A 13,562-nucleotide genomic window follows, 5' to 3' on the forward strand; every position below is an offset into this window, starting at 1 on the left:
TCACAGAGGTTGTCACTTGTTTGTTAAAGTTGTTTTGGTATAATCGACAGTTTTATTCATCTTTCTCTATCTGTGTCTGTCTGTCTGTCTGTCTGTCTGTGTGTTTGTCTGTCTGTCTGTGTGTTTGTCTGTCTGTGTGTCTGTCTGTCTGTCTGTCTGTGTGTCTGTCTGTCTGTGTGTTTGTCTGTCTGTCTGTCTGTCTCTCGCACTCACACAACGGGAAATAACACCAGTGCTTTTGACACGTAAAATGGTATATTCTCTTTCTCTGTCTCTCTCTCTCTCTCTGTCTCTTTCTCTCTGTCTCTCTCTCTCTCTCTGTCTCTCTCTCTCTCTCTCTCTCTCTCTCTCTCTCTCTCTCTCTCTCTCTCTCTCTCTCTCTCTCTCTCCCTCTGTCTCTCTCTCTCTCTCTCTCTGTCTCTCTCTCTCTCTCTCTCTCTCTCTCTCTCTCTCTCTCTCTCTCTCTCTCTCTCTCTCTCTCTCTCTCTCTCTCTCTCTCTCTCTCTCTCTCTCTCTCTCTCTCTCTCTCTCTCTCTCTCTCTCTCTCTCTCTCTCTCTCTCTCTCAGGAAGCAACACCTCTAACAACCTCGTCTTACTTTACACCGACAGCTCTGAGAGAGAGCCTCTAGAGGACGCTGCCCAGCCACTTTTTCCCTCCTTTTTATCTTCCTAATCATAATGGTCTCATTTAACCCATGGGGGGAAGGAGGGACTAGGAGAGAAGGATGGAGGGAAGGAAGGAGGGAAAGAAGGGAGGACTGAGGGAGGGAAGGAAGGAGGGAAAGAAGGAAAGAAGGGAGGGAGGGAAGGCAGAAAGGAGGAACTAACTTACAAATCTTACTATACTTTCCTGACACATACACCAGTTAGTGCAGGTGTATGACAGGTGTATGACAGGTGTATGACAGGTGTATGACAGTATGGTTAGTGTTTTTAGATCCACAAGATGAGGGAGTTTTCTGGGGAGGATTATCAAGGAGTTTATACAGGAATATAAAAGTTGTGATATAAAGTGACGTAAATATCTGGAGTTGGTCACTAGTGCCACATCAGATATACCGCCCGACACTTGGACGGTCTATGTATGGGGGGAGGGGGGGTGGGTGGGGGGTGTGGTTGGTAGAAGGTGGATGTTGGGGAAGGGAGGGAAGGGGAAGGTGTTGGTGTCTTAGTCCACATCGACCTCTGCTACGACACTTTTTCTCCGGATGTGTGTGTGTGTGTGTGTGTGTGTGTGTGTGTGTGTGCGTCTGTAACTGCCACACACTGCGAGCATTTCCAGCACTCAACAATAATGTTCTTCTTCATTTATCTTTCCGTCTCAACATCTAACTTGGAGACGCTGTGAAAGTCTACATCAGTCTAAGATAAACCTTTTTCCTGTAGCCTGGCGTCTTAATGTGGCTCTACGTGACCGCCTGTTGTAGGTCAGAGAGAACGGATGTGTCTGTGTTGAGTTTTCTTTTTGTGTCCTCGGTAGTGTTGTGAGGGGCGGTGATCCACGTACTCCTCCCGCTGTGACAGGTTGTGACGTTCCTCCTGCCGTCCGTCACATTCTTCCCTCTCTCCTCCCATCATGATCTCACCCACTACTACCAGACCTGCAGAGGAGACAGGTTATGGCAGTGTTATGTCTCCGTCAGGTTGTATGGCCGCGATAATCTTCCTGACTGTCGTAGTTCTCAAGATAGATGCACCTGTTTTATCGGGCGGTGTTCCCCCCACACTGAGGCCTTCAGGAGGGTAATGGCCTGATTTTCCACCATCTTGACTCGTGGCTGAGACAGAGGGCGAGACACAGGTGGAGTCGTAAGGTCCTCTACTTCTACGTGTGACAGCGTCCTCACCTCACTCATCACCCTCAGGAGGAACATATACTTCACCTCTCTTCACTTTACACCGACAGGAGGATCTTTAAGAAGCGGCGTCACCACCTTCCTGCAGGTAGCCAAGACGCTGCCGTCGACCCGTCTTCCTCCCAACTCAGGGCGACGTGTGGCTGTGTCGTCCCCAACACCTGAGACTACTGCTGGCCCTAGTGCCCTCCACTGCCACGTCTGGAATCTACAGGAGGCGACAGTGTTGGCCACGTCGGCGCCGCCAGCAGAGACCCACCTGCCGTATTTCGCCCATAAGGACGAACCTTAGGAGATAACAGCCCTGATTTCGTCCGTGTGTAAGGCGGGTGGAGGCGGGATGCAAGAGTCACCGCCTCGTCACTGCCTCCAGAAGGTACACACCTGTATAATCTTGCCTCATTAACTCCATACAACAGAAGGTGAACACAGGTGGTCGCCTCCCACTGGCACCACATCCCGGGGCCCAACACACCATGACTCAACCTTGTCACTTACCGCAACTTTTTTTTGTCCTCCCCTTCGTAAACCACTGCCGAAGTCCGATATGCTATGAAGGTATTTAAATCTGGAGGAGGAGGAGGAGGAGGAGGAGGAGGAGGTACCAGTGAGGACAAAAACTAGTTTAGGGATCGGCGGAGCAATGTTGCCAGAACTCCTACGCCTGCCACCCTCATCTACCTCCAGGGTAAGACAAGGAAAAACTCACCTTCAAGAGGCTGGTCATTAGAGGTAGTTGTCTCAGGTAAAGAGGGCGGGAAGTAGGTCTTATGGAGGCCTCTCCTCCTCCTCCTGCTGCTGCTGGTTTGAGGTTTAATAGGTCACAAACGCTGATGGATGTACGCATGGTGACGTCTGGCAACTGTGCAGGACCTAGTATAGTAACTCCCTGTTTGTAAATATTAAGAAGAAAATGGTGAGAGAGAGAGAGAGAGAGAGAGAGAGAGAGAGAGACTGACGAAATGAAGGACAAACAGACAGAAAAAGAGAGTGAGTGAGAGAAACAGAAAAACAAAGACACAAAGACAAACAAACCAATAATGATAATAATAATAATAATAATAATAATAATAATAATAATAAATAATACATGTATAACACGAACAAGAATAATGCGTAAATTCTCACCTGGGAAAAAGGTGAACACCGAGAAGCTCAAAAAAAAAATCTAAACGATAAGAAAAATCAGGTTTATATTTACGAGTTAATGAACACATGAAACACATCACAGGTTAGGTTAGATTAGGTTAGGTTAACAACATGTGTGTGGTTAACTCGTAATGACCTACACAGTCTCAGAAAGGCAACACTGTCCGGTGTATCTGTCGCTATGTACACGTCTCTCTCTCTCTCTCTCTCTCTCTCTTTCTCTCTCTCTCTCTAGGCACCTCACCTCAACATTCCTCCCAGCACAGCAGGAAATTACTTGATGCCAAAAAAAACCTGCATCACTTTATGGCAAAAATGAATGTTGTTGATACTCAGGAAATACCTTGTTAATGGCCCAGGTGAGTCACTCGTTAATTAGGTGAACAACAGGTGAGTGACCAGTGATATTAGGTGAGTGTAAATATAGTCAGGTGAGTCAATCGTTAATTAGGTGAACAACAGGTGAGTGACCAGTGATATTAAGCGAGTGTAAATATAGTCAGGTGAGTCAATCGTTAATTAGATGAACAACAGGTGAGTGACCAATAAGTAACCTAAGATTTTAAATGAATAACATATTAAATGCTTCTTTTTATATTTTGCAACGATAAATAGTTATGTATATTGTATGTATAGTGTTTATCAATATCCTGTATTAAATGTGTATCGAGACAGGTACTTCTAATTAGTCTAATGACCACAGGTAATTAATTATTGGATCTTATAATTACCTTTGTGTTATGAGATTAAATATGTTAGGTTAATTATCTGGTAATATTTTGGATCACCTGAAGATTAACCACCCTAATCCTTCCTGGGGGTTTTAGGTTAGGTTAGGTTAATCTTCAGGTAATACAATCTTTTAATTGTTGAATGAGGTAATCAAGTCTTCCTCATTGTACGTGTGAGTTACAGCTAAGTCAGTGAGGAGAGGTGTTCAAGGTGTGTAGTATCTCTCTCTCTCTCTCTCTCTCTCTCTCACAACAGGCTTGGGTTAAGACAAAAAACTTGTGCTTCAGTTTAATTTCCTCCTCCTGTACCTTCACGATCAGGTGTGTGGGGTAATGACTTAATCTCTCTCTCATTAAGGGACCTCTTACCTGTGTTATTAAGAGACCTGTGTTGTTAAGGGACCTGTTACCTGTGTTGTTAAGGGACCTGTTACCTGTGTTGTTAAGAGACCTGTTACCTGTGTTGTTAAGCGACCTGTTACCTGTGTTGTTAAGGCACCTGTTACCTGTGTCCATTTCTCAGCCAGTTATCACACCTAACCTGACGCACAGAAGGAAGCGACCTCAAATTGACCCCCGAGAGAGTAACATGACCTCAGGAGTTCTGGTCGTGTTTGAAGGTCAAGAACAGACGCGTTTACTACTTGATGTTCACGGTCCATTCCTGACACCGTTTACAGGTCACGGTGAGGGAGGGAGAGAGAAGAGGGGGAGGAAGAAGAGGAAGGAGGAGAGAGACGGGGGGTAGAAGAGAGAAGGGGGGAGGGGCCAGGGATGGAGAGAGATGGAGGAAAGGAATAAGGGGAAGGGAGGGGGAAGAGGGGGGAAGAGGAAGAGAAGGAGGAGCAAGGAAGAGGGGGAGACACGTCTAAAACAAGAGACGGTGTTTTCAATAAGTTATGTCACACTATTATGCTCTGAGTTGTGGCAGTGTTTAGGGTCGGCTGCTGAAGGTTGAGGATTGACTCACTAGATGATATATTAATGGTCTTATATGGCTCTTCTATTCCTGGCTAGGTTAGGTTAAATTAGGTTAGGTCAGATTAGATTGGATTAAGTCACGTTAAATTAGGTTTGGCTAGGATAAATTAGATCGTTAGGTTAAATTTGGTGAGGCCAGGTTATTAATTCATGTCAGGTTAAATTAAATCAGGTCAAGTTAAATTAGGTCAAGTCAGGTTAAATTAGATCAAGTCTGGTTAAATTAGGTCAAGTCAGGTTAAATTAGATCAAGCCAGGTTAAATTAGGTCAGGTCTGTATTTACCACTCATCAATATCTCGCCTCGCTGTGCCGTTTGTGGCGGCGTGTGAGGGCGGGACCGGTGGCATATGACACCCTCCTCACTTGGTCATAAAACAGTCATATGACACTCGGTTCCTCACCTTCCATTTCTGGCAGTAGTTAAGATGTCAATACCTGAAGGTCATATGTTCACCTGAGAAACATTATTAGTTAGGTTAGGTTAGGTGAGGTAATGTGAGGTCGGGTCGGGTGAGGTGAGGTCAGGTAAGGTTAGATTAGGTCCTGCAGGAGACAACATCCTTAAAACAACTTATATAATCCTCAAGTGCCACTCCAGGTCGTATTTCAAGGTCATCCTCACAGTCCTACTACTACTACTACTTGACCTCATCCTTCTGCATATGGTGTTTAGAGGCCAGTGTGTTTGTGTGTGATAATAAATAATAATAATAATAATAAACGGTTTATTAATAGAGTTGCAGCCGGTGGCTGAAAATATACAGACTTACATTTGATTTAGACATAATGATATAATATGCATTGAATACATTTACAGGGCTGTACAGTACATAAATCAGGAGTTGTTTATTATTTTAACATTAGATGGGATGGTGCTGTTCTTATATCTATCGGTGCGGGCTCTTATGGGCTGAATTTTGTTGTAGTGGCGGACTGAGCGAGTTGGGTGGGGGACTGCAGGTGGCAGGAGGTGGCGATGACGAGGATGGTGTAGTAGTCCACTGCCAAACCTTGCTAGTGCTTGGTGGTGGAGGTCACTGAGGGATGGCATTTCCAGGCTGCCTTGACTGTGTTGTTTACATGGGCCTTCCAGTCAAGTTTGTTGTCTATAGTTACACCCAGGAGTTTGGCAGACTGCACCAGCTGGAGAGGATGGGCACCCACTGTGACTGCTGGAGCTTGCACTGGAGTGGTGGCGGTATTGAAGTGCATGACTACGGTTTTGGTGTGGTTGAGTGTGTGTGCCTGCCTGCCAATTTACACCTGTACAAAAAAGTCAGGTGTGATGGACAGGGATATATATTGTACACCTGAAGCCTAATGTTACTTGTTTTAAGTTCAGAAGTTCAGGGAATAAATCGGGTCTCTCTCTCTCTCTCTCTCTCTCTCTCTCTCTCTCTCTCTCTCTCTCTCTCTCTCCACCAGCCAAGTAAGGTAAGGGGGGGGCGTTTTGACCAAGTACAATTCATTCATATTTCACGCTTAATTACTTTCATTTATTACCTGTGTTGAGCTCATGCATAATTAGTGGGAGTCAGGTGAGAGGTAATTATTGTGAACCTGGGCTTAAGGTATACTCAGCTTAAGGCTTAGCCAGCTTAAACCTGTTTGTCTGAGAGAGAGAAAGAGAGAGAGAGAGAGAGAGAGAGAGGAAGAGGGAGTGGAAGGGAGGAAGGAAGGCAGTAAGGGAGGGAGTGAAGAGGAAAGGAGAAGGAAGGGGGAAGGTGGGGGGTACTGAAGGACAGAGAGAGAGAGAGAGAGAGAGAGAGAGAGAGAGAGAGAGAGGTTAATACATTACCATGAGTAATAAACTTAACAAGAAATACTATGTTTTAAAACATCTTAAAAATACGCCTCCACGCCCCCACTCCACACGCCTCCACGCCCGCACGCCTCCACGCCCCCACTCCCCCACACCTACAAGCAAACACACTTCCACACGCCCAGACGCCCACACGCCTCCACGCCCACACGCCCCTACACCTGCCAAGCCAACACACCTTCCACACGCCCAGACGCCCACACGCCCACGCCCACACGCCTCCACGCCCCCCACTCCCACACGCCCGCACGCCCCCACGCCCACACGCCCCTACACCCAAGCAAACACACACGCCCAGACGCCCACACGCCTCAACGCCCACACGCCCCACACTCAAGGCAAACATTACGCCCAGACGCTTCCACGCCCACACGCCCCTACACCCTACAAGCCAACACACTTCCACACGCCCAGACGCCCAAACGCCTCTACGCCCAGACGCCGCCTCCAAATCCAGACGCCTCCAAACCCAGACGCCCACACGCCCACGCCCACACGACGCCTCCACGCCCCCCACTCCTACATGCCTCCACGCCCACACGCCTCCACGCCCTGGCCACACGCCCCTACACCCACAAGCCAACACACTTCCACACGCCCAGACGCCCAAACGCCTCTACGCCCAGACGCCTCCAAACCCAGACGCCTCCAAACCCAGACACCCACACGCCCACACGCCCACACGCCTCCACGACCACACGTCCATACATCGACCCTTTTGAATCACCCATGTTGGTTCAGACTACCCAGGGAGAGAGAGAGAGAGAGAGAGAGAGATAGATTCATTGAGGAAGGGAGAAGAAGAGGAGGGAAAGAGACAGGAAGAGGGAGAAAGGGAGGGAAAAAGAGGTAGGTAAAGGAGGAGGGAAAGGGGAGAGAGAGAGAGAGAGAGAGGAAGGAGGAGAGGAGATGACCTCGAGTTTGTTATACCTTCCCTCAATGAATCACCCACTCACTTCCATGTCCGCTCTCACAGGTGGTTGGGTGAGTGGGGTGAGTGGGAGTGAGGGGAGAGGAGGATAAGAGAATGAAGGGAAGTGAGAAAGGCGAATGAAAGAGAGAAGAATGGGTGATAGGAGTGAGAGGGAGTAAGAAAGAGTCAGAGTAAGGGAGTAGAAGAGAGAGAGAGAGAGAGAGAGCTGACCTGTAGTGGTAATAACAATCAAATATTTTCTAAGTGTGTATTATAATTTTTCAAAAGTCTTATTTTAATTAGAATTGTTCATGGTAAAACAAATCGCCAAATACGATATATTTTTTTTTTTAGATTTAGTTAAGTTATCGTACTCAAGGGGTTAAGTTATCGTACTCAAGGGGTTAAGTTATCGTACTCAAGGGGTTAAGTTATCGTACTCAAGGGGTTAAGTTATCGTACTCAAGGGTTAAGTCATCGTACTCAAGGGGTTAAGTTATCGTACTCAAGGGTTAGTATCGTACTCAAGGGTTAATTATCGTACTCAAGGGTTAAGTCATCGTACTCAAGGGGTTGAAGTCATCGTACTCAAGGGGTTAAGTTATCGTACTCAAGGGGTTTAAGTTATCGTACTCAAGGGTTAAGTCATCGTACTCAAGGGTTAAGTCATCGTACTCAAGGGGTTAAGTCATCATGCTCAAGAGGTTAAGTTATCGTACTCAAGGGGTTAAGTCATCGTACTCAAGGGGTTAAGTTATCGTACTCAAGGGGTTAAATCATCGTACTCAAGGGTTTAAGTCATCGTACTCAAGGGTTAAGTTATCGTGCTCAGGGGGTTGTTATCGTACTCAAGGGGTTAAGTTATCGTACTCAAGGGTTAGTCATCGTACTCAAGGGTTAAGTCATCGTACTCAAGGGTTTTAGTCATCGTACTCAAGGGGTTTAGTCATCGTACTCAAGGGGTTAAGTTATCGCACTCAAGGGGTTAAGTTATCGTACTCAAGGGGTTAAGTCATCGTACTCAAGGGGTTAAGTTATCGTACTCAAGGGGTTAGTTATCGTACTCAAGGGTTAAGTCATCGTACTCAAGGGTTAAGTCATCGTACTCAAGGGGTTTAGTCATCGTACTCAAGGGGTTAAGTTATCGCACTCCAAGGGGTTAGGTTATCGTACTCAAGGGGTTAAGTTATCGTACTCAAGGGGTTGAGTTATCGTACTCAAGGGGTTAAGTTATCGTACTCATCAAGGGTTAAGTCATCGTACTCAAGGGTTTTTAATCATCGTACTCAGGGGTTTTAGTCATCGTACTCAAGGGGTTAAGTCATCGTACTCAAGGGGTTAAGTTATCGCACTCAAGGGGTTAAGTTATCGCCTCAAGGGTTAGTTATCGTACTCAAGGGGGTTAAGTTATCGTACTCAAGGTTAAGTTATCGTACTCAAGGGTTTAGTCATCGTACTCAAGGGGTTTAGTCATCGTACTCAAGGGGTTAGGTTATCGCACTCAAGGGTTAAGTCATCGTACTCAAGGGGTTAAGTTATCGCACTCAGGGGTTAAGTTATCGTACTCAAGGGGTTAAGTTATCGTACGCAAGGCGTTTATTCATCGTACTCAAGGGTTTAGTCATCGTACTCAGGGTTTATTCATCGTACTCAAGCGATTTCATCGTACTCAAGGGGTTGTCATCATACTCAAGGTTTATTCATCGTACTCAGGGGTTGTCATCGTACTCAAGGGGTTTAGTCATCGTACTCAAGGTTTATTCATCGTACTCAAGGGTTGTCATCGTACTCAAGGGTTTAGTCATCGTACTCAAGGGTTTAGTCATCGTACTCAAGGGTTTATTCATCGTACTCAAGGGGTTGTCATCGTACTCAGGGGTTTAGTCATCGTACTCAAGGGTTTATTCATCGTACTCAAGGGGTTTTATTCATCGTACTCAAGGGGTTGTCATCGTACTCAAGGGGTTGTCATCGTACTCAGGGTTTTAGTCATCACTCAAGGGTTTAGTCATCGTACTCAGGGTTTATTCATCGTACTCAGGTTTTCATCGTACTCAAGGGGTTTTAGTCATCGTACTCAAGGTTATAGTCATCGTACTCAAGGGTTTATTCATCGTACTCAAGGGGTTGTCATCGTACTCAAGGGGTTTAGTCATCGTACTCAAGGGGTTTTATTCATCGTACTCAAGGGGTTGTCATCGTACTCAAGGGTTTTAGTCATCGTACTCAAGGGTTTGGTTCATCGTACAGGTTTATTCATCATACTAAGGGTTGTAATCATACCAAGGGCGTTTAGTTATCGCACCTAAGGGTTTATTCATCGTACCCAAGGGTTGGTACTCAAGGGGGTTTAGTCATCGCACTCAAGGGTTGAGTCATCGTACTCAAGGGTTTATTCATCGTACCAAGGGGTTGTCATCGTACTCAAGGGTTTATCATCGTAATTCAAGGGTTTATTCATCGTACTCAAGGGGCTGGGTCATCGCACTCAAGGGGTTTAGTCATCGTACTCAAGGGGTTTAGTCATCGTACTCAAGGGGTTTAGTCATCGTACTCAAGGGGTTTAGTCATCGTACTCAAGGGGTTGTCATCGTACTCAAGGGGTTAAGTTATCGTACTCAAGGGGTTGTCATCGTACTCAAGGGGTTAAGTTATCGTACTCATGAGGTTAAGATATTTTATTGTGAACATTTTCATGTTTTTATCCACACACGAAAACATTAACAAAACACATTTAAGAAAAGGAAACTAAAATGACCCATTGATTATAAAGACAACGACCAGTTGGTGATCTGACTTTCTGCCTCATTTACACACAGTTGCAGGTCTCAAGTGTTTCTCTTACTGGACAACACAACATACATATATTGTTTCTCACTATCGATATTATTATTATTATTATTATTATTATTATTATTATTATTATTATTATTATTATTATTATTATTATTATCATTATTATTATTATTATTATTTTTATTACTATTATTATTATTAAATTTTCGCCCCCCAGGCCCTGATGTGGGTCATTGACCTGTGCCCACTTCTACACTAAGACCATGCACAAGATGCTTCACCTATATACGATTGGTCCTCCAGAGATACAAACTATCTCACTAACTGGTCAATGATAGGTAGTAAAGATGAAGTGTTTACGGGTAACTCATTTAAAAAATATTCTTTTGGGTAACTGAAACTGAAAAGATGTTTCCTTTTGACTCAGTGGCAGGTCGTCCGGAGGAACATATTAGCCATTTACCTGCATGTCGGCACTCAAGGGGGGGTCAGGAGCGTGGGCGAGACAGGGAGGGAGAGAGGGGAGGGGAAGAGAGAGGTAGGGAGAGTGGGTTGAGTAGGGGAGAGGATGAGAGAGGGAGGGAGGGAGGGAGATATGACCTTGATATTATGGCGTCCCTCAATGAATCACCCATTCACTTCCGTGTCCGTCTGCTCTCACAGGGCCTTGGGTGAGAGTGGGGGAGGAGGGATTGGAGAGGGAGGGTAGGAAGAGGAGAGAGGGGGGAGAGGGAAGGAGAGTCAACCTTGAAATTGCTACAGAAACTGTGGATGCATTACTCATTCGCTTCCGTGTCGCGTCTCACAGGTGAGTTGAGAGAGGGAGAGAGGAGGGGAAGGAGAGAGGGAAGAGAGAGGAGGGAGGAGAGAGGAGGGGGAGGAAGGTATGAAGGAGGAGGAACAAAAATAAAGAGAGAAAGAGAGATAGAGGAAGTAGAGAGGGAAGAAATAGGAGGGAGGAGAGGGAGGAAGGTATGAAGGGGAAGGAAGAAGAAGGAAGAGAGGAAGAGAGAGAGAGAGATAGAGGGAGGGACGGAGAGTTGGACTGTCTCCATTCACACCTTTGGAATATCAATGATGGTGGCGGTGCACACTTCCTCCTACATGTTGGCTCTCACTGGGGGAGTGTTGGGGAGAGTGGCGGAAAGGTGGGGAGAGAGTGTTGGGGAGACTGGGGGAGAGAAAGAGAGGGGGAGACAGGGGGTAATAGGAGATGAGAAAGACGGGGAGAGGTGAGGAAAGAAAGAAAGAAAGAGAGAGATAGAGGAAGAGAAAAACAACAACAGCAGTAACAACAACAACAATCGTATGTCAGTTGTGCTGGGCGGATCGTCTTCAAACTTGACGTATGTGTTGTGCTCTTTATTCGATACAACTTCACAAAACCTTTCCATTTTTAGGTCACTTGAAATCCTCAGTTGACTTTTAGGCGCCAAAGGTTAAACTCTAGCGATCTATGGCTATATTGGGAGGGGGTGGAGAAGGCTAGTGGGCACGTAGGAGTTTGATGTCTTTAAGGTTGAAGTTTAAAGAAATATTACCTTTTTTTTAGAACATGTTCGATTTTAAGGGTTGAGGTATGTTCGATTTTAAGGGTTAAGGTATATTCGATTTTCAGGTTTGTAAGGGTGATGCCTACAGAAAAAGATCGTATTTTTTTTAAGGAGTTTAATGGTTCATAAGCGTTTCCATTTTAGAGATTCGAACACTTAACAAAATACATAATTCGATTTATAATCGTTTCTTAAGGTAGTTTAGTTAATAACACACACACACACACACACACACACACACGTGTACAGTCACAAAAAGAAGTCATGTCTGTCCTTGGTCTTATCCTCGAACTCTGAAGCAATGAACTTGTGAACCCTTGAGTCTCGTGAACCCCCCTCTCTCTCTCTCTCTCTCTCTCTTTCTTCTTCTTCTTCCTATACCCCCTCGCCCAATTCCCTCCTCTCCTCTCTCTTTCTTCTTCTTTCTTCTTCTTCTTCTTCTTCTTTTCTTCTTCTTCTTCTTCTTCTTCTTCTTCTTCTTCTTCTTCTTCCTTACCCCCCTCCCACCCACATTCTCCTCCTCTCTCTCTCTCTTTCGCTCTCTTCCTCTGACCCTTCCCCTTCTCTCTTCCTCACTCTCTTCCTCTTCCTCTTTCCCTCCCCTTTATCTTACTCTCTCCCCCTCTCCTCGCCGAGACGGTACAAGCAGGTAACAGACGCAGCCTCAATTAACTAACAGGTGAGAAGGTGTGGGAGGTGAGACAAGGGCCGGTACAGACTCCTAGATGGTGAGAGAGTGAGAGAGTGAGAGAGTGTGAGAAAAAGAGAGAGAGGGATCCTGTACAGACTTCTAGATGCTGAGAGAGTGAGAGAGTGAGAGAAAAAGAGAGAGAGGGATCCTGTACAGACTTCTAGATGGTGAGAGAGTGAGAGAGCGAGAGAGTGTGAGAAAAAGAGAGAGAGGGATCCTGTACAGACTTCTAGATGGTGAGAGAGTGAGAGAAAAAGAGAGAGAGGGATCCTGTACAGACTTCTAGATGGTGAGAGAGTGAGAGAGCGAGAGAGTGTGAGAAAAAGAGAGAGAGAGGGATCCTGTACAGACGTCTAGATGGTGAGAGAGTGAGAGAAAAAGAGAGAGAGGGATCCTGTACAGACTTCTAGATGGTGAGAGAGTGAGAGAGTGAGAGAAAAAGAGAGAGAGAGGGATCCTGTACAGACTTCTAGATGGTGAGAGAGTGAGAGAAAAGGAGAGAGAGGGATCCTGTACAGACTTCTAGATGCTGATGTGTTGGTTGATTTATTTTGCTGGCCGTCAACAACATCATAGATCATTACGGTCGGAGTGTTGTTATTTTTATGTTCTCGTTCTCTGACTTTGGTTATTTTTCTTCTTCTCGACGGTCCACATTTACTCATTTTCCTCACAAATATGTTGTTTTTTGTCTTCTTCTTTTTCTCTTTCCTTGTTTTTTTCGTCTTCATGTTTCTTCTTATGTTCTATTTCTTTGTTCTCTTGTTTCTTTTGTTCTTCTTTTCTTATTTCTTCGTATCGCAGCTTGGCTCTCCTACACTCCTCCCTCCACTTGGGACACTCCAGGTCGGAGGAGGAATGAGGGCCACCGCAGACACTTCTGTGTTGCTTCACTGGAGGTGTGCTGGTGCCCGGTCGTCCCGCACGTGGGGCAGACCTCCTGAGGCCGGCATTTCTTGGCTGCGTGGCTGTATCGCTGACAGTGGAACACCTTGTTGGTTTTGGTATGTATGGTTTTACTGGAATGGTGTCCCATCCCAGTACAACCTCTTTGGGAAGTGACCTGA

The 13,562-nt window shown here is 45.7% G+C and overlaps 1 protein-coding gene across 1 annotated transcript; it reads left to right on the forward strand.

The window, feature by feature from the left end:
• The first annotated feature begins 2,500 nt into the window (after positions 1-2,500).
• LOC121862483 (proteoglycan 4-like) lies at positions 2,501-11,933 on the forward strand. The gene is made up of 4 exons (XM_042360787.1): positions 2,501-2,545; positions 4,261-4,423; positions 6,898-7,273; positions 11,870-11,933. Exons 1-4 carry the CDS (start codon positions 2,501-2,503, stop codon positions 11,931-11,933), a joined length of 648 nt encoding a protein of 215 aa, XP_042216721.1.
• Positions 11,934-13,562: the final 1,629 nt, after the last annotated feature.

This window comes from Homarus americanus, unplaced genomic scaffold, assembly GCF_018991925.1.
Source record: "Homarus americanus isolate GMGI-L3 unplaced genomic scaffold, GMGI_Hamer_2.0 scaffold31037, whole genome shotgun sequence".
In the NCBI taxonomy this organism is placed as follows: domain Eukaryota; kingdom Metazoa; phylum Arthropoda; class Malacostraca; order Decapoda; family Nephropidae; genus Homarus; species Homarus americanus.